Source organism: Perca flavescens, chromosome 4 (assembly GCF_004354835.1).
Source record: "Perca flavescens isolate YP-PL-M2 chromosome 4, PFLA_1.0, whole genome shotgun sequence".
NCBI lineage: Eukaryota > Metazoa > Chordata > Actinopteri > Perciformes > Percidae > Perca > Perca flavescens.
This window is the reverse complement of record NC_041334.1, coordinates 24,141,083-24,161,913: the sequence shown is the minus strand read 5'-3', so window position 1 is coordinate 24,161,913 and position 20,831 is coordinate 24,141,083. Positions and strand designations below refer to the sequence as shown.

Below are 20,831 nucleotides of genomic sequence, written 5' to 3'. Positions count from 1 at the left end.
ACAGAGGAGAGAACAGCAGCATCACATGTTACAATACATGTTTGACAGAGCAGTAACATAGTCTCAGTACAGCACATGTTGTTACATGTTAAGGGCAACACATAACGGACAAATGTAGAGGAACAGACACGGGGATAGTCTAGGGGTTATATAGTATGAGGAGGCAGAGGAGGGTATTTAATGGACTGTCTGCCCCTGCAGCAGTCTAACAAAGAAGTGCAGTGCAGCCCGTTACAGGAGAGAAAGCATGATGGTAGCCATTAACCTAATCCACTGTGTTTTATATAACGCAGGTTCACGTTTTGGGTTCAGTGTGGATTACAGTGATATTTACAGATAAGGAATTAGCTTAATGAAGGACTACGGGTTTTCACAGTTTTTCACCTTGTTATATATATATATATATATATATATATATACACATAATGGCAAAAAGTGTGTTCTGTTGAGTCATTCCGAATTATCCTCCATGAAAATAACAAACAATGTAAGAGTTGAAAAAGTTATGAAAAAACACCAAACTCTTTCTCTCTCTAAGAATAAAAGGAATAGTTCACAATTTGTGAAGTCTATAACTACTTAACACTGGACACATAGTGAGCCAATTATTTTCTTCACAGTGGACACACAAGCTTTGGTTTTTATCTATAGTTCAGTGCAATTACAATGAGGGACATCTGTACAGTCTTCATTCTGGGCAGACAAGCTCTCCAAAGTTCAGCCAGAGTTTAAGCATTTATCATGAAAAATGAAAGTGTATTGGTGACTAAAATAGGCCATTTCTATCCTGGACCTCTTTCCTATTTCATAACAATAAAGTATATATTTGTTCATGTTTGAAACACATGATAATAATTTTCTAATGCTTTCAGTTGAGTGTTTTTCTTAACTATTTTATTTATGTAGTCATTCTTTCTACAGCCAATGAGAATAGCCATAGGGCATGTAATTGCAAAATAAATTTGATTAGATGTATGTGGGACTGTTCCTTGTATGAGTGCATTGAGTCTTCTTTGTGTGATGTTCATGTTCCCTCACCAAATCAAATGGGAAAATGAAATAAAAATAAATTTGAGACTGAAAGTAAATTATTGACCTTAGAAACAGTAGTTAGCAAAACAAACTAACCACAATTGCCTATTGCACAATATTCCTCAGCAGGTAGAGATCAGTTGTCATGGAATTGTACTTTTAGATGTCGTTTTTGATGTAGATCATGGGATACAATCAAAAGCTCCAGAACAGCTACTGCTACTACACTACATCTATAAATTAGTATGAACACATGTATTTGCTATGACAGTGCTGTGGTATCATGTTAGCTTTACTGAACCATAGAGTTTTTTTTTGTTTGCCCTGAATAAAAACTCTGTAATATGTGAATTATTTTTATAACTAAATACTACATATGGATCTAGGTTCAAAATTAGTAAATACCTCAAAATCCAATCTACACATTTGCCTGAGTAATTCTGCTCTGTGAAACGCACACCTACCTTCTGCAACTGCGTCTCCAACTTACTACACTCCTCTTTTTTTTGCTCAATGGCGATCTCCAGTGACTTGAGCTTTGAATCCTTCTTGAGGCCAGAGGATGCCAGGGAGGAAGCATGTTCTTTTAAATCGATGAGACTGGACTGCAGGTAGACAGACAGTACAGACAGTTAGCATAGGTTCAAATCAGGAGGTCTTACTATGGCATAGTGCCACAGCTTACATGTCATATAAAGGCCTACTGAAAGAAAGAGGAAATATGGAACTATAGAGAAATATAAAGGCACACCATGTGTACAATATGCAGCCATGTGGACACAATCCACACACGCTTTCAAAAAAATCTCTTTGCTCCATGCATACTCACTGACCTCTTTCTCTGTTAATTCTATCTGCAGGCTGTTGACCTTCTCCTTCAGGTCCTTGTTGTCCTTCTTATAGGACTCCACTTCTTCAAGACGTTCTCTGTCTTCCCTTTCCCTTGGTCCTTTAAACGCTCTATTATCCTCTCCTAACACACACACACACACACACACACACACACACACACACACACACACACACACACACACACACACACACACACACACACAGAACTTAAGAATGTTAAAGAGCCAATTTATGGGTATAAAAATTATTGGCTGAGTGTGAGCAACAATACACATTCATCAAGCAAGGAATGTCATGAACAAAAAGCTTTGCAAGTATGAGTAAATGTGAAGGATTATTACTTTTATCTTTTTTATCTAGTAGCTCATGTTTTTCAGAAAGATTTATGCTCATTTTCAATGAGCGTCTGCACATTGAAAACATAACTTATCTCAACTACTGTATGTTGTCTGAGAACATGAGAACAAAGAAGTTGTAATTTAAAAGGAATAAAGTAACAATATTTCAAGAACAATTCCACCTGGCCTAGTAGTCTGCTGTTACTGTATGGTATCTCCTTCAGACCGTCTGATAGACACAGAGCCCTGTTTGGGACAGCTCTGTGTATTTGTACCTAAACACAACAAAAAGAGGGGGTGGGCACTGGGCAGAGGGCGTCTTTGGAGGCGGGCTGTAGGCTGCCCACCTAATCAGAAGCTACAAACTCTACTGGTATTTTCTGTGTTATTTTTTCCATTGGCTGGACACAGTTTCTTAACTTTTGATTGGGTGGGCAAGACGCACGTTTGGGTGGGCTGAGCCCAGTCTTGCCCCTAGCTATCGCCAGCCTTGAGGGGGCAGACACCTACTGTATGCTCTCATACTTCATGCAGCGGCAGTTCGCATCCCAACCGTGAACACACATTGCATCTACAGGGCAAATGCGACCAAAATTTGTAAGGGTGCGACTAAGATTTTTCCTAGGTCGCTAGTAAATCTCTGTTATTGTATGGAGCTAAATCGGGGCCAAATGTTTTGTTCATTCGAAAAAAATATATATAGTTGAAAAAATAAAGCTTGAAATTGAAAATTTAAGTTTTGGTCAAAACTTGGAAAAAATAAAACCATGTATTTGAACTAAAAATAAGTGTACCAATTTTTCTTTCAGTTTGAATAAAATATAGATTCAATTCTGGAATTATTTTGAATAAATTATAAATTTTCATTTTTCACTTTTATATTTGTTTTCAGTTCCACATTTCATGTTTTCAGATTCAAAAGTAATTTTTTTACGGCTTCAAATCTTTTTTTTTTACGGCTTCAAATCTTTTTTTTTTTCGGTTTCAGATCTGTTTTTCACTTTCAGATATTTTTTTTTTTTTCGTTTACTTTTGGCCCTGATTTGGCGTGGGGGCGTGGCTTCAACTCAGAGGGGCGTGGCATTATGAGTGACAGCCTATCAAAGAAGGCAGAAGACTCCTCTTTCATGTTGACTTCAGGAAATGGTGTTACTGTGAGAACTATGACTGAATGCTTTCTATCCACTATATTTTTACTTAAACTGATGCCAGTGACAAAGTTCCATTTAAAAAAATGTTTTGGACAACAAATGGTACCAATTACATTATAAGAGCAATAAACTGTGCCAGATTGTGCAGTTCAGCAGGAACAATGACTTCTCCCACTTCCATGTATGACTTATAGCACCACAGTATTCACTGGCACCAGCCCACAGGTAGGACATGTGAAAGATATTAGCATTTTTGAATAGATACTTTGCGACGTTATCCCTCAGTGGCATTTTTTTTTTGTGATTAACACATAAAAGGAAAATAGGTGGACAGCTGGACAAAGCTGGCAATCAAGCATCGCTAGCACTAAAGTTAGCATTAACTAACGTTAGCTTCACACTAGCTGGTGTTTTTACACTAATTTCAGTGTCCAGCTCAAGTTTTTTTTTACTTTAACGTGTATTGGTCTTTGTTAACCTCGGTTTGTCAGAATGACCATAACTTGACACTGGCTGCAGTGAAGAAGGTCTCCTTTTATAGAGTAGACAAATATGACTTTACATTAATGCTCTGACCTGATAAATTACGTTTTACACTATAACGTTACATGTAACAGCATGACCAGGACAAGTTATGTTGTTTAAACTAACCATGAAAAGGTAACACTAGCAATGTTAGTTATCTATAATGTTTTACATTTATAAGGCTGTACGGCTGCAGGCAGCCACTGTCGAGTTATGGTCATTCTGGCAAACAGAGGTTAACAAAGACCACTACACGTTAAAGTCAAAAAACTTGAGCTGGACACTAAAATTGGTGTAAAAACACCAGCTAGTGTGAAGCTAACGTTAGTTAATGCTAACTTTTGTGCTAGCGATGCTTCATTTCCAGCTGTCCACCTATTTTCCCTTTATGTGTTAATGACAAAAAAAAAAATGCCACTGCGGGATAATGTCCCAAAGTATCTATTCAAAAAGGCTAATATCTTTCACATGTCTTACCTGTGGCTGCGCCAGCAGGTTGCCTTGGCGGAGCGGACGCTATGCTGACTGCCGAGTGAATACTGTGGTGCTACATTCAATGTCATACATGGAAGTGGGAGAAGTCATTGTTCCTGCCGAACTGCACAATCAGTTTATTGCTCTTATAGTGTAATTGGTACCATGTGTTGTCCAATACAATTTTTTAAATGGAACTTTGTCACTTGCATCAGTTTATTAAGTAAACATCACATGTATATAGTGGATAGAAAGCATTCAGTCATAGTTCTCACAGTAACACCATTTCCTGAAGTCAACATGACAGAGGAGTCTTCTGCCTTCGTTGTTAGGCTGTCACCATAATACCACGCCCCTCTGAGTTGAAGCCACGCCCCCACGCAAAATCAGGGCCAAAAGTCTGAAACCGAAAAAATTATCTGAAAGTGAAAAACAGATCTGAAAACGAAAAAAAAGATTTGAAACTGAAAAAAAAAAAAAGATTTGAAGGCGAAAAAAATAAGTTTTGAATCTGAAAACATGAAATGTGGAACTGAAAACAAATATTAAAGTGAAAAATGAAAATTTATAATTTATTCAAAATAATTCCAGAATTTAATCTATATTTCATTCAAACTGAAAGAAAAATTGGTACACTTATTTTAAGTTTGAATACATGGTTTTATTTTTTCCAAGTTTTGACCAAAACTTAAATTTTCAATTTCAAGCTTTATTTTTTCAACTATATATTTTTTTTTCAAATGAACAAAACATTTGGCCCTGATTTAGCTCCATATTATTGCGGCCACCACGGCAAAAAACAAGTTAGAAGTTTTTAAATGCAACTAACTTCAGTTCGTTGAGTAATAGCGTGTAAGATGGAGCCTGCTGGACCTGGGCGAGAGATGACCCATGGCCATTATCATTGTTCATAAAAATGCAGCGCAGTGACGATACAGAAATTTCATAGCCTACACAAGACGTGTGTAATGCAGCTGACCCCATAGGCGACGATTTATGTTTTCCTCCGTGGGTGTTCACCATAGACAGTATATAATGGACCAATAGACCCCGTTGCTCTGGACGGAGACCAGTGAAGGCTATTAGAAGCACTTTTCTGGTGATGGCCAGCTTTACTGCGCAGCCTCCAACTGAGAGAATGTGACGTGAGCAACGTGTCTGAAAGTTGTAAGTCTTCTGGTAGCTGTGCCAAGAGAAATCTCAATCATTCCCAATCTTACAGATACGGAGACTGTAGGTGTATGTAAGGAGATAACATGGGCACAGGCTAATTATTGATCACTAACATGCTAGTTAACATTAGTAATTAAACCTAAACATCTCATGTAAGTCGAAACTGCCTGCGAGCTTCTCCTGTACTATACGGTAATTCCTCTACTATGCGACAGTAAGTCACTTGGTTATGACACAATCGTTAGCTTATTTTTACAAAAACGTCTGCTACGGATCCATAACGTGAGGTACAAGGTAATGAAGCCTTTTATACATTGTCGTGTTTCTTTGGAACTAAACAACGGACAAATAGAGTCTTTAAACGCTTCAGATGTAAAGTTATTCGCAGTCAAGTGACATAAAAAAAAAATGGCGGTCAGCGGAATGCTAACAGGAGGTGATGGCCAGTTAGCAACAAAATGGCGCCATTATGGCTCGCGTTCTAAAGCGAAGCTTACCCCCTTGGTGCTCACGGGCGCATTTCCTTTAAAAAAAAAAGTAGTCAAAAAATGTTTGCATTTCAGAACCTTAGGAAACGGACAGCATCCGATACAAACACACTATTAACTCGATAATCAAGTAGGCTATCTTTCAACTCAGGACAGCGCCACTTCTCACAAATACAGATAGGATTGGAGATGAGAAGTTTAACTGACCACCAACTACCGCTGACCTGACGGAGCACCACGATTGGTCGCTCGCGGTGCTCTGTATCCAGTGCACAGTCACCTATTCTGGGGTAACTAGACCACCAACTACCGCTGACCTAACGAGCACCACGACCGTGCGCTGTATCTAACATGGGACTGACAGCGACATAACCAATCACATTATGACAGACGCTCCACTTAGCACCAATTGCAATGTTTAATTTTAAATGAATGTAGCCTACTGGCAGTCTGGCACATGTGGGTGCTCGGTATTTTCCGTGGGTGCTCGAGCTCCGGAGCACCCACGGTATCGGCGCCTATGGCTGACCCGCCAAAGCGCATTCAACCCGTGCTGGACGCGATATTACGAATCCCACTATGGCCACGCCAAGACCCGCCCTTCAATAGCATTCACACACTACTATTGGCCAGGTGTCCATGCTTACATGTACAGGTCCTATCCCCTGACCAATCCCCTAACCTTAACCTAGGCCGAGGAAGGGGAGTTGCAGCCATATTTGATTCAAGCCTGTTAATTAATCCTAAACCTAAACTAAATTATAACTCTTTTGAAAGCCTTGTTCTTAATCTTCAACATCTAACACGGAAATCAGTACAGCCAATTATATTCGTTGTTGTCTACCGAGCTCCAGGTCCGTATTCTGAATTTTTATCTGAATTCTCAGACTTTTTATCATGTGCAGTCCTTAAATCAGACAAAGTACTCATTGTAGGTGATTTTAATATCCATGTGGACGTTGACAGCAATAGCCTTGCTACTGCTTTCAACTCACTACTAGATTCTATTCAGAGTGTGCATGAGGCCACGCACTGTTTTAACCACACCCTCGACCTCGTGCTGGCATATGGTATCAAAATTGAAGATGTATTAGTATTCCTGCAAAATCCTTTATTATCAGACCACTTCTTAATTACTTTCGAATTCTTAATACCCGATTATACGAAATTAGATAAAAGCTACTATACTAGATGCCTATCTGACAGTGCTATAGCTAAATTTAAGGAAGACATTCCAACAGCACTAAACTCATTACCTTTTTTTAATACAACAGGGGACCTTTATGTAAACTTTAGTCCCTCTCAAATCGACTATTGTGTAGATGGTATTACGGCCTGCCTACGGACTACTTTAGACTCTGTTGCTCCACTCAAAAAGAAGAAGATGAAGCAAAGGAAACTAGCACCTTGGTATAACTCCCAAACTCGTAAATTAAAGCAAAACTCGCGAAAACTTGAAAGCAAATGGCGCTCCACCAAAATGGAAGAGTCTCGTTTGGACTGGCAAGACAGTCTGAAAACCTATAGGACGGCCCTCAGACATGCCAGATCAGACTATTACTCATCATTAATAGAAGAAAACAAGAACAACCCAAGGTTTCTTTTCAGCACTGTAGCCAGGCTGACAGATAGTCACAGCTCTACTGAGCCATCTATTCCTCTAGCTCTGAGTAGTGATGACTTCATGAGCTTCTTTAATGATAAAATTATAACAATTAGAGATAAAATTCATCACCTTTTGCCCTCAACTTCTAATGGTTCACCTTTCAACACAGGACTGCTAGAAAGAACGACTAGACCTGACATATACTTAGACTGTTTTTATCCTATAGACCTTCAACAACTAATGGTAAAGGTATCTTCAGCAAAGCCATCTACCTGTCTCTTAGAACCCATCCCAACGAGGCTACTCAAAGAAGCGTTACCCGTGGTAAACACTTCATTACTAGATATGATCAATATGTCTCTATTAACAGGTCATGTACCGCAGTCATTTAAAGTAGCTGTGATAAAACCTCTTCTGAAAAAACCCACCCTCGATCCTGAGGTCTTAGCAAACTATAGACCTATATCTAACCTTCCCTTTCTCTCCCAGATCCTTGAGAAAGTAGTTGCTAATCAGTTATTTTCTAATCAGATTTTCTCCATAGCAACAGCTTATTTGAAGACTTTCAATCAGGATTTAGAAAGCATCATAGCACAGAGACGGCACTGGTGAAAATTACTAACAACGTTCTAACTGCTGCAGACAAAGGACTTGTCTCCATACTTGTTTTATTAGATCTTAGTGCTGCTTTTGACACTATTGACCATACAATCCTGTTACAGAGATTAGAACACTTAGTCGGATTTAAAGGAATTGCACTAAGCTGGTTTAAGTCTTATTTTTCTGATCGATCTCAATTTGTTAATGTTAATGATAAATCCTCTAAGTACACGAAAGTTAAACATGGCGTTCCACAAGGCTCAGTGCTTGGACCAATTTTATTCTCCTTATATATGCTTCCTCTTGGTAATATCATTAGGAAACACTCAATTAACTATCACTGCTATGCGGACGACACCCAATTATACTTATCTATCAAACCAGACGAAACAAGTCAGTTAGCTAAACTTCAAGCATGTATTAAAGATATAAAATCCTGGATGACCTATAATTTTCTGATGTTAAACTGTAACAAAACTGAAGTTATTGTACTGGGACCTAAACACCTCCGAACTTCATTATCTAAAGATATAGCTACTCTGGATGGTGTTGTCCTGGCCTCCAGCACTACTGTCAGAAATCTAGGAGTTATGCCCATCTAAAACAATCATCGAGAACAGCCTTTTTTCATCTTCGTAACATTGCCAAAATTAGGAATATCCTGTCTCAAAACGATGCTGAAAAACTAGTCCATGCATTCGTTACTTCCAGGCTGGACTATTGTAATTCCCTACTGTCAGGTTGCTCAAATAAGTCCCTTAAGACTTTCCAGCTGATCCAGAATGCTGCAGCACGTGTTCTGACGAGAACTAAGAAAAGAGATCATATTTCTCCTGTTTTAGCTTCTCTGCATTGGCTTCCTGTGAAATTCAGGATTGACTTTAAAGTCCTTCTCCTGACCTACAAAGCCCTAAATGGTCAAGCACCATCCTATCTAGAACAGCTCTTAGTACCTTATTGTCCCAGTAGAGCACTGCGCTCCCAGAATGCAGAGTTACTGGTGGTTCCTAGAGTCTCTAAAAGTAGACTGGGAGCGAGAGCCTTCAGCTATAAGGCTCCTCTCCTGTGGAACCAGCTCCCAGTCTGGGTTAGGGGGGCAGACACCATCACCTCATTTAAGAATAAACTGAAAACTCTCCTCTTTGATAAAGCTTATAGTTAAGAAGTGAGGAGTTGCAGCGTCCGCCTAACCCGGCCCACCTGCTTCTCTTCGTAGTCATCAGATTTATTGATCATATATAATCAATAATATTGTGAGAGTAGAGGGAGGCAGGCCAGTACAGCCTCTCATCAATGTTTTCATTTGTTTCCTTTTGTATGCATCCTGTCCCAGAACTGCTTGTTACTAACCGCCTACCAAGAGTCTGGGTCTGCCGAGGTTTCTTCCTAAAAGGGAGTTTTTCCTTGCCACTGTCGCAATAGCCACTGCTAATGCTTGCTCTTGAGGGAATTACTGTAATTGTTGGGGCTTTGTAAATTATAGAGTGTGGTCTAGACCTACTCTATCTGTAAAGTGTCTCGAGATAACTCTGTTATGATTTGATACTATAAATAAAATTGAATTGAATTGAATTGAATTGAATTGAATTGAATTGAATTGAACCTTAACCACTCGAGGTGAAATGCCTAACCCCAACCAATAGAGCTGCTTCAAGGGCGGGTCATAGTGGGATTCCAAATTTTGCGTGCTGGACCCATTCATAATGAGTCGGCCGTCACTCTGTGAGTAGCATATGCTTCAGTCCACCGCACTCCCCCTCTCTCCCTATCTCCCCCTCTCTCCCTCTGTCTCCCTATGTCTTTGTGTCTGTTTTTTTTTTTTTTTTTTTAAGATTTCGGCCTTTATTTTGATAGGAAAGCTGAAGACATGAAAGGGGAGAGAGAGGGGGGAATGACATGCAGGAAAGGGCCGCAGGTCGGCGTCAAACCTCTATATTTACTAGCTATCCGGGCGTCCTCTTTCTCTTTTAATCAGTCTGTTATTGTTGTTGAAAACAAGTGAATGAGCTTTACATATACATATATTTTTAATATATCCTAGGCTCTTTATTTCAGATAACTTTCATTTACATGTGTTGCAGCTGTATATTTATCTAACTGGTAAAGGAAACCCTGTCTTTACAATTTATTTTAATCACAATCTGTTTTAATAAAAGAGCTTGTGAAAAGTAGCTTTGACTTAAAACTGAACATTTAGCCCACTTTGTAAAAAAATACAGAGCTATATATCGTGTATCGCCATTCAGTGCTAATGGCGACGCAAGGAAAAATTTGGGTGCGCCTAAATTTTGTGCTGGTGCACCTAAAAAATAAAAAAGTTAGGTGCACCAGTACAACCAAGGCAAAAAGTTAGTCTGGAGCCCTGAATCCATTGTAATGCTATAGTGCTTTACCATACCTTCTCTGACAGAGCCTCCTCCAGGGTGGCCAGGGCAGTGTCTGTGTTACTGGAGTCGGTCTGCAGAGACTTAACCCTATCCTTCAGGTTCCCAAGTTGCTTGTCCTTGTCCCGCAGCTGCTCCTGCAGGTTCTCAATCTGACACAGGCAGGGTGGTGGAGAGAAAAAAAGCAGAGAAGCATGATGTCACAACCAGAGCAGTATCTGTACCACAGCAGTTGGTGTAATAGCTGGACTTGAAGATTACATAAGTCTTTGAAGAGTAACCCTCTACAGACAACGTCATGTTCATAGTTTGAAATGTGCTGGCGCTTTACAACAAAGCATTTTCCATTTCAAGAAAAAACATCAAAACTGGCAGACTTTAAAGAAGAGTTAAGAAGAAGTAGAATGAAGAGTAGAACGGAATATAAAATCCATCTGTGAGAAAGTAGGAATTGTGCATTAAGATGTGAATGTGTGCACTTATCTAATATACAGTATTATATGATTGACACAACAGAGAAACAAAACCAAATAATCGCATCAGGAGATTAGAAATCACAAGAGATGACAGCAAGAGATAAAAGTGGATGTATCAGGGAGAGGAGGTGTGATAGAACAAGAGATGAGAGAAAAAAAAGCAAATAGAATGGGTGAGCAGGTCAGGGTGAGTTAGGGAGTAACACTCTGTGAGTATTTATAGCACACACACACACGCGCACACGCACACACACGTGCACACGCACACACACGCACACACGCACACACACACACACACACACACACACACACACACACACACACACACACACAAGAGCCAGTGAGGCAGAAATATCTTCTTGCTTGTCTTTCTATGGACACTTTTCCCCCTGAGAGCAAAAGACACTCTCTCACTCTTAATGGAGAGCATAACCACTTTGCTTTGTATTTTCACAGAGTGACTGGTTTAGTCCAGGACACAAGAGTCTGACAAAACAACTCGCTCCACTCATTGCTCATTTTAAATTTCAAATTACATCTGGAGTACACCGACACAGACCTCCGCTTACTCACCATAGTTTGGAGTAACCGATAAATATTGCAACAATAACTCAGCGTGTGCTAAGTAAATGGTTTGGACAACTTTTCTAACATTTTCCTCAGTTTGTATTCCGACCTTTTGACTTTAAAACTCCTTTCATCCCTTTCTACATCCTAAATGGGAAGGCTTTCTTCAACTCCGATTCTCACCTTCTTCTGCAGGACATTGATCTTCCTTTCTTTGACCTCCAGCATGTCCTTCATGTCCCTGATTTCTCCAGCGAGAGTGCCCTTCTCTTCCGTCAAGTCCTGCAGCTGCTTGGTTTTCTTGTTTAGGAAGGATTCTTTCTCCTCCAGTCGCAGACGTAGAGCATCCACCTGACACATGATGCCAAAAACACACACTGTAGTGAGTCTACTTTAAATAAAAGAATTGTACATAATGTGGACTTGACTGTAATTGAGGCTCAGGGCAGGCCTATTATTTGCTCAGTTAGAGTATGAAAGTGCTCGTGAGAAAGTGTATTGTTAGACTGATTTACTGATTTAATGTAATAGGAATGTTACCTTACCTCTGTTTGAAGGATGGCAGCACGTTGCTCCTTGGCAGTGAGAGACTCTTTGAGCACCTCAATATGCTGTTTGCAGTCGGAGTTCTGGTTGTTGAGGGTCTCTAGTTTTGTCTGCAGAGCCAGCAGCTCTGACTCCTTCTTTGACAACTCCTGCTTCAGCTGGTCAATCTACGGACATGTGAAACACCCATTTGCACGAGCAATGTAATGTTTTACCATCACAGCACACGTGCGTGTGTGTGTGTGTGTGTGTGTGTGTGTGTGTGTGTGTGTGTGTGTGTGTGTGTCATAGATAAAGAGTGGGAAACCTCTTTTTACCAAACAGTCAGTATGACTTGTGCACTATGTTCATCAACGCATTCTTTCATTAAAAATTAATTTGGACCGACTGCCCTGCATTCATTATATATTATACATCACCTCCATTCATGATTGATGAAAAGAGGTCTAAAAATAGAATAACAAAACTGTGGCTGTTCTACGCCTCGCCGACTAATGTGAGGAGCGGTATGTAAACACAGAGTCCGAAGAGACATACAAGCCCCAGAGAGCGGCTGTACACCTTGATACGATCACAGATTTCAGGTAGCTCTGTTGCTGTCTTGACAGTGTAGCTCTTACTACTAAAACACAAGTTATGATGTAATCATGGAGCGCTGACTGATAGAAACACTGACTGGTCTGAAAACTAAAGCAGGTGAAGTCGGTTTTATAAAACCCAATCTATTACTCTGACTGGGCAGGCGTAGACTTCACTCTTTGAACAGAATTCAAATCAAAATTGTTTGTTGGCGGCAGAATAATAAAGTAACCAGCTTTTATACGTAATTAAGGAAGAAAAGTTGATTATTTTATTATGCAACAGCAGGCGCTTGCTGATTTTGCCTTTTTGGTATTCTTGATACTGAGCTCTTGAAAAAAACAACCAGCGATAGTTGCCAACAGGACACTTTGCTGATGACACTAAATGCTAAAGCAGCTAAATTAAGAGACACATCGGCTTCATTTAGTATTCTCCTCTCTGCAGTGGTCTCTGTACCCCAACCGACTCAATCGTGTTTGTTTTTTTCAGCCATATTTTCACAGGATCTATATTTCATGCATGGTGCAGACGGTATCTACCTTGTTCTTCATAAACTTAGAGTGGTTCTTATAGACCTCCATCTGTTTGATCTCCTCCTCTCTGTCCTCCGTGTTCAGTAAGCCGTTCGCCTTCAGCATTTGGATCTCATCCTCCAGATCCCGAATGTTGCGCTCCAGAGAGGCAATTTTGGTGTCCTGCACACAAACATGCAGAGGAGACACACCTCAAAACCCAGACTGGCATGTCCACAAGTTGCATGCTGCAAATAAACCTGAACCAAAGATAAGAGTCCAGAACAGACAGAAAAACTAAAAAAATATAGAGAAACTAAAAGACAGTGGGAGTGAGAAAGCGATAAGGCGAGATAGAGAGAGACTGGCAGAAGCTCTTTGATGTAGCTGAGAGCAAGTGCAGTATCTGTCGGTGAAACCAAAAGCTTTCTACCCAGCTCCTCGCAACTGCTCAGAGGATTAATCACCATTGGGAAATATTGAGCACACATCCAGCACGGAGAGATCAGCAAGAACCAGAGAGAAACGTGCAGAGCGACAGGAAGAAAAGTAACAAGCCGTAGCGTTTTCTGTAGTTGCTCGCAGATCAATGCAGAATCCAGTCTCTGGACTGCGACTGCAAGTGCAGCTTTAGCTTCACAGCTTTTTAAATAAATAATACGTCTTTAACATTAGCCATGGTCCATCTCCCTCTCCAACAGAGCATAGAGCAACCTTGGTCCTTCCTGTCTTTCTCTCTTTTTGTGTCTCCTTCCTTCCGCCTAGTGGCTCTGAACTTATGAACTTGTGGCCGTTAGCAGGGTCAGTCACTACAGAGAAACATGGGAAATATATCGAAATGATGAATGATAGACTATCCACGAAGGAAGGATCTGAGGGGTTCATGCATGAGCACTGCACATGTACATGCACTTCGCCCTGCCGCTGCATCTCACCTCTCCGTTTTACGAGGCAAACATAAATGAACTAACATCGCTGCGATAGATACAAGACACCGTACCTTCAAAGGAGGGAGATTTTATTCCATCCAGATGTAATCACTGGTACATCGACCTTGTCAGTAAATCTTGCTCTTAATTTCTCATTCCTTGCCTCTGTGTGTATCTCTTTCTATCTATCTCCCTGCATACTGGCTAGTCGCTGTCATAAACAACCACACCTGTTTCCATGGTAGCAGCAGGCAGGCTATATACTGTGCACGGTCTCTGGTGAGTGAGGAGGAGAAGAGGGCGGGAGGGATGTAGGGGAGTCGGGGAGGGAGGATTATTCGTGTTTCAGCATCAGCATCAAAACAGTAGAGGGAGAGAGGAGAGAGGAGAGGGGAGAGAGGAGAGAGGAGAGAGGAGAGGGGAGAGAGGAGAGAGGAGAGGGAGAGAGGAGAGAGGAGAGAGGAGAGAGGAGAGGGGAGAGAGGAGAGAGGAGAGGGGAGAGATGCAGGGTCTTCCTGCACAGCACAGAAGACGGAGGCGGGTCTTCCCTCGCTCTGTATGCAAATCAACAGGATCCCAGAGCACAGATGGAAGGCTGTGGCCTGCACAGTGCAGATCCAGCCGAGTGAAAGGGGCTGTGTCAGCTCAGCGATGATGTCATGATTTATTTTGAGGAAGTGATGTCAGGCCTCTGCAGTGAGGCTGGCAAAGTGTACAGCCATCCGACACTTGTTGTACAGTTCAGCAGCACAACAAGTATTGATCTGAATATTATATTTGCATGGTACATATTTGCATGTTGCAGCTGCATTGGTTTAAAAAAATGTAATATGGATGTAAAATGTGTTTGCTTGAGCTGAAGGCTAAAGGCAACCACACTTGATGGTGATGGGTGGGGTTTCTAAAACTGGAGTCTTATCTTCTTAAATATTTTCTAATGTAATGTGAATGTTTGTCCCAATATTTAAATGGCCCTTAAGTGTCCCCTGAAGCTTTAAAGTTACATATACATATTCTTTTGGTCATTGTTTCACTGTTACTGTATATATTTTTTTTTTAATTGTTTATTTTCACATTTTTCTTCTTACCATAAACATAGAAAAACAAGAGAGCAGGAAAAAAAATAATAATAATTATAAAAAATAAATAAAAAAAAAGGTCTACTACGCCTTCGTTTAGTTGGTTAGCAGTGTAAATTTTGTACTTCATGTATACACAGACATCGCATATATATATACATACATTCTCTACACAGGTTTTATACAGACCGTAGACCATATTTAAGTACATTATTTGGGGGGATTTCTTCTTCTCAATCCATATTAATGCATGTTATTGCTTGCCATTCATGGCCAAAATAATCTTTAAGGGGAGACCAATCATTTACAAACGTATCCAGAGTTCCATCCAGTACATTATGTCTTCTTTCATATGGTAGCAGTGACAAAGAGTTAAAGTAGGAAAGTGTTCTTTAATCCAAACATGAAGAATGGAAAACTGTTATATTTTGAGTGAATTATTAAAATCCAAGACGCCATTTTAAGACTTGCACGACAAATTTTAAATATCGTGTGCATCGTTGAATACACATTAGAAGTGAAAATTTAAAACAAAGCTCTGCAGTTTTAACCATTGCTCATTTGCACAAAATTAAGCTTAAATGATGGTTCACAGTCTGTGATGTTAAAGAGTTCTCTATTAAAACTGAATATGCCATTGCTACTCATTAAACAAGAGTGATGCAGCTGTTGAACAGTAATATTGATTGTTGTTGATGTTTACACAACTGCTTTGTGAGTAGTGTGTCTGCGTGTGAGCGGAAGATAGAGAGATGTGTCAGTGTGTTTACTATTGACTCAGCTGATGATCATCACAATAACAACAATAGATTCAGAACAGTTAGAACACACACCAGGGCCTCGGTTTAGACATGCAACTGTATACATGATACAAGGCCTGTAAGTGTCAGTGACACAAACATGTAAAAACATCTGTCTTCTAGTTTTAGACAGATTGTCCATGATTAGCTTATTTGTTTGCATACAGTTGCAGAGGAACCTTCCTATCAAAAATGGTAGCTGGATAAAACTAATTAAATACATATGAATTACTCCATGAAGTGTTATTTTGAAGACAAATTATTTAAAGAATAATGTTCTAATGGTGACTGCTGCTGTAGTATATTGCGAGTCAGGTTCTTACTTTCATTTCTATGATGGTCTGCAGGGCCTTAGTTTTGCTTGGATCCTGATGCAGCTGATTTCTTCTGTGCAGTTCCTTTGAGAAAAAGATACAACATTATGTGGCAACTGTACAGAAGAATCTCATGTAATCTCTTCTGAAAGCAGGAGTGTATGACTAAAATAGACTGGGGAAACCTCCCCCCACCCAAAATGCATATAACACATGTAAAATGTTCAATGCAAATGATGGGCTTTGCTTTTTTCTGTTCATACATTACATAATCGATATGCTACAATATGAGCCACAGAGCAGAGCATATTATGAGAGACTCAGCACTGCCCTCTAGTGACGACATACTAAAAATACAGTACATTTTCAGTGTTGTACAGTGAATCCCATATTTTCTTAACCCTTGTCATAGAGTACCTCTCGCAGATGGATGTTCTCCTTCTCCTTTTGATCCAGAATGACCTCCAAGTGTCCAAGCTGGGCCTCTGCCTCAGCAATGCGCCTGGCTCTCTCCTGCTCCTCCTCCTCAGACACCCTGCCCGGCCCGGGGGGCAGCCCTTTACTCTGCAGCATTTCCAGCAGCTTCTTAATGGACTCATCCCTGGCACCTAGTGTCTGTTTCTGGGTCTCGATCCTCAGCTCCATCTCCTCAAGGGTCTTTCTCAGCAAGAAGAGCTCCTTGGCCTGCCTGTCGTGTTCGGCTTGCAGCCGACGGAAGTTCTCCTCCGTCAGCTCAATAGTGGTGAAGTGGTCCGAAGCAGAGCGGTTGCCGCCCTCCTGCTGCAGCAGGTGGTTTAGGTCTCGCTGTGTTCGCAGCTCATCTTGCAGAGCCTGGATGGTCATCTGGAGATGCTGAAAGAGACACTCAACAATTATTGAAATTAATTTTAGGAATAAGCACAATGCCAAGTTTTTCATGACAACACTCCATATTAGGGAAACCACACGTAAACACACTTCTTGATATAATGATATTGTCAAAAGACAGTACGGCTTATTTGAGGAAAAGTATGAGAGAGTTTTTTTTTCTTTATTCTGGAACAAGAATCATATTAACTTTTTTAAATATACTAAGACTTGAAATAAATCACAGCTGTCACACCTATACATTTGTCAGTGTAGGCTGCTCTGTTTTTAGACATGTGAGCAGAATTAACGAGGGATGTTTACTAACTGTTAATTAGGGCTGAGTATCGTCGATGGTTTTCCAAATCGATTCAATTCCGATTCACATGGTTCCGATTTGATTTTATTCATGATTCGATTTGATTTTTAATTTGATATCAATTAGGTTAGTAACGTTTCTGTTACAATACAAATTTAGCTTGGATATGAAAGAGATTCTACAATTGTACAATGTTGCCTCTAACCTGCTGCATTCCTAAAAGTATCAATGTTTACATTAATAACTGACCTCAAAACAGTTACATTAATGTTATTTTTATTAAATATGAAAACACAGTAAAGTGCAGCCCTACAGACTCTACAGTCAGTGTGTATTGAGTGTAGTTTCATTCAGATATCTTGAGGTGACAGAGGGACCACTTTGAAATGGCCATGCCAGTTTTTCCCTCCCCAAAATGTAGCCTTACTTTGGAGGGTTATTTAACCCCCTTACCAAGCTAGCATGGCATATTAGGTACCAATGGATTCCTTAAGTCTTCTAGTTTCATATGATAAAGAGACCAATTCTTGGATTTTATGAATTGATTTTGGATCAGTCAAATGCAAATCCTAAAATCGATTTTTTAAACGCAGCCCTATTGTTAACGTGCTAATCAAGGCGGAAGACCACCCTGATGCTTCCCTACCGTGCAGCGGAGGTCTTTGCTCTCTAACAGTCAGCCTGAGAGGCCTGGATACAAATGTGTGTTTCACACCTCCAGAGGTGGCAACACGTTGTAATGAAAAGGGGTCTGTGAGCTAATTGAGCATCATGTAGAAAAAGACTGTATGAGTATGATTATTATTTTTATCATTATGAAATCGTTGTTGGAAAAGGAGTCAAAATTTGAGATGAATAAACAGATACTGCAACAGAACCTACGGTATCCATACAGAGATGGCACATTAATGTGTTGAATAAACACGTGCTTGTTTGTGAATTTGTGTGTCCAGAATAAAAAAATAAATAAAACCATTCTCTATTAAGCCTGTTATATTTCTTTATATGCAGGGGTGTTGGTTTTGAGTTTAGGGAAACAATGTTCGGGCCGGGTTTCTGTCACAGATTGACTCAGGCTTGATCCTGCCTGTTGATATTTTCTTCCAGCAGATATCTCCAAAGAGAGATCAATCAAATGTCCAGAAAATGGCACAATCAGGATTTAGAGGAGAGGACACAGATTCTTACGCTTTAATCAAACCCACTTCACAGGCAGTCTGGGGCTGTATGGTTTGTGGTACAACAAGGGGATGGAGCACCAGACACGTTTGGATTGACACAATTGAACAAACTAATCACTTTTTTATAGTTTCAGTGTTTATAGAGGAACATATGAGGGTCCACAGGGAAAGGAGACAGGGTGAACTGCCGGAAATAATTCCCTTCCTTTCGGAGGTTCACAGGAGAGGAGGTTGTAATGGTGCAAAGGGATTGCCAGGTGTCTGAAAATACACGCCACACTGAAGGTGACTCTATGTTGTGCACTCAACACGAGGTGCAAACATAGGGACAAACCTTGGTTCTCCTGGCATCCAGCAGCTGCAGAGCATGGGCAGAATGAACAGAAAAACAAACGTATGGTAAAAACAGAGCGTCAGAGCATGATGCAACAGAAATGGATGATCAACCCAAACCAGCCAGAGATTGAAAATGAGATATCCAGCAGTCTGTCCAGCTGTCTTTTTTATCAGCCTTCAGCCCTCAGTCAGAACATAATATTCATAAAGTACCTGCAGAAAAAATATTACTTGTTGAGATTACCTTTCTGGAAAGAGATGAAGACCAATCAACCAGTATGATCTTACAGTTACTTACCTTTGATGTATTAGATGGATCTAATATTGTTATTAGTAGAAGCATTTTGTTTGGTTGGGTTTTATCTGTCATAAAAAACCTTCACATAACACACGTGTTAAAATATTCATGGTAGTAATACCGTTAGTAGAAGTGTAGTAGTGACAAGATAATGATGAGATATTAGTGTTTAAATTAATGTATTGAGGAGCTCAAACATTAATCAATCAATGAGTTGATCAACAGTAAAGTAATTGGCCATTACTGTTAGCTGTTTAAAGAAGAAACAAATTGAATATATTTTTGTTTTGGATTGTTGGTCTGACAAAAACAAGACATTTAAAGATGTAACTGTGGGCTTTGGAAAATGATGATAGCAATTTTCTGACGTTAACAGAAATAATAATTAATCCAGAAAACAATTGGCAGATGAATCCATGATTAAAATTGTTATTTTTAGTTTCAGACCTAATTTATTGACACTATTAACACAGCAGGATAGAAAAAGCAGTGCATTGATCTTAAAAACATAATTAAAGGACAAATACCAAAGTACAAAACTAAATCTGTTTTTCATTGCTCTAACATGTCTTGTTGGCTCACTTCCTCATTACAGAACAGACAGGATACTGTCAGCATGTGCTCTTCCAACCATCTGGGGGCAGTGTTTGTGTTAGCAGAAGCAACTGAACATGATTTCTGCTGACTGCTGCCATCTTCAACAGTTTTGGTCACACTCCCTGTGAGCCAGTGCCATTTGGTCTGGCACACCACATCTCAAATTCTTAATTTCACACTGAGAGTGGTCTCATTTATGTACATGATGCCACCACTTGGAAATATCATTTATAATGGAACGGATCTGTAGACTGTCCAAACCTTAAAACTAAATCTTTATCTTTTACTGACAAGCACATTTTAATACAAAAGTTATCTTCCTCATACACGTAAAATAAAAAAATAAATACATTAGAATGTGCTACTAAAGAAAATGCTTAAAATACCTCTTCTTAACCATAAATAAATACATGCAATGTTACTGTAATCAGAATTTACCAAAATCAAAATGAGAAATGACTGGTTTCTTAATGAGTTATGACCACATAAGGCAAGGCAAGTTATTTATATAGCACAATGCAAACACAAATGCAATTCAAAATGCTTTACACAAGCATAACCATACAAAGGAAATAAAACAGAAAATTCAACAATCACACAAAATAGAGATGCAAATATTGGCCTGCTGCTACCCTGCTAACTAAATCCATTTAATATGGAGCAATATTCAAACTGTTAAATTAAAACCTTTTTCTCTCTCCTTTTAACTTCTCTCTCTAATCTCACCTGACACTGCTCCCTCTCCCTGTCTCATCAGTACTCCCTCTCTTTGCCCTGATCAATAATCTTGCAACTAAACATGCAGTAGGCAGCCCAGTGATCCATT

At 39.8% G+C, this 20,831-nt stretch overlaps 1 protein-coding gene across 1 annotated transcript in view; it reads right to left on the bottom strand.

Moving 5' to 3' along the window:
• The window catches only part of erc2 (ELKS/RAB6-interacting/CAST family member 2), a 46,018-nt gene that overhangs the window by 11,479 nt on the left and 13,708 nt on the right, over positions 1-20,831 (bottom strand). Inside the window, 9 exon segments of the mRNA XM_028575048.1 lie at positions 1,497-1,637; positions 1,866-1,978; positions 1,981-2,005; positions 10,638-10,775; positions 11,850-12,017; positions 12,212-12,379; positions 13,334-13,489; positions 16,438-16,512; positions 16,846-17,280. Of these exon segments, the coding sequence (XP_028430849.1) occupies positions 1,497-1,637; positions 1,866-1,978; positions 1,981-2,005; positions 10,638-10,775; positions 11,850-12,017; positions 12,212-12,379; positions 13,334-13,489; positions 16,438-16,512; positions 16,846-17,280 (1,419 nt within the window).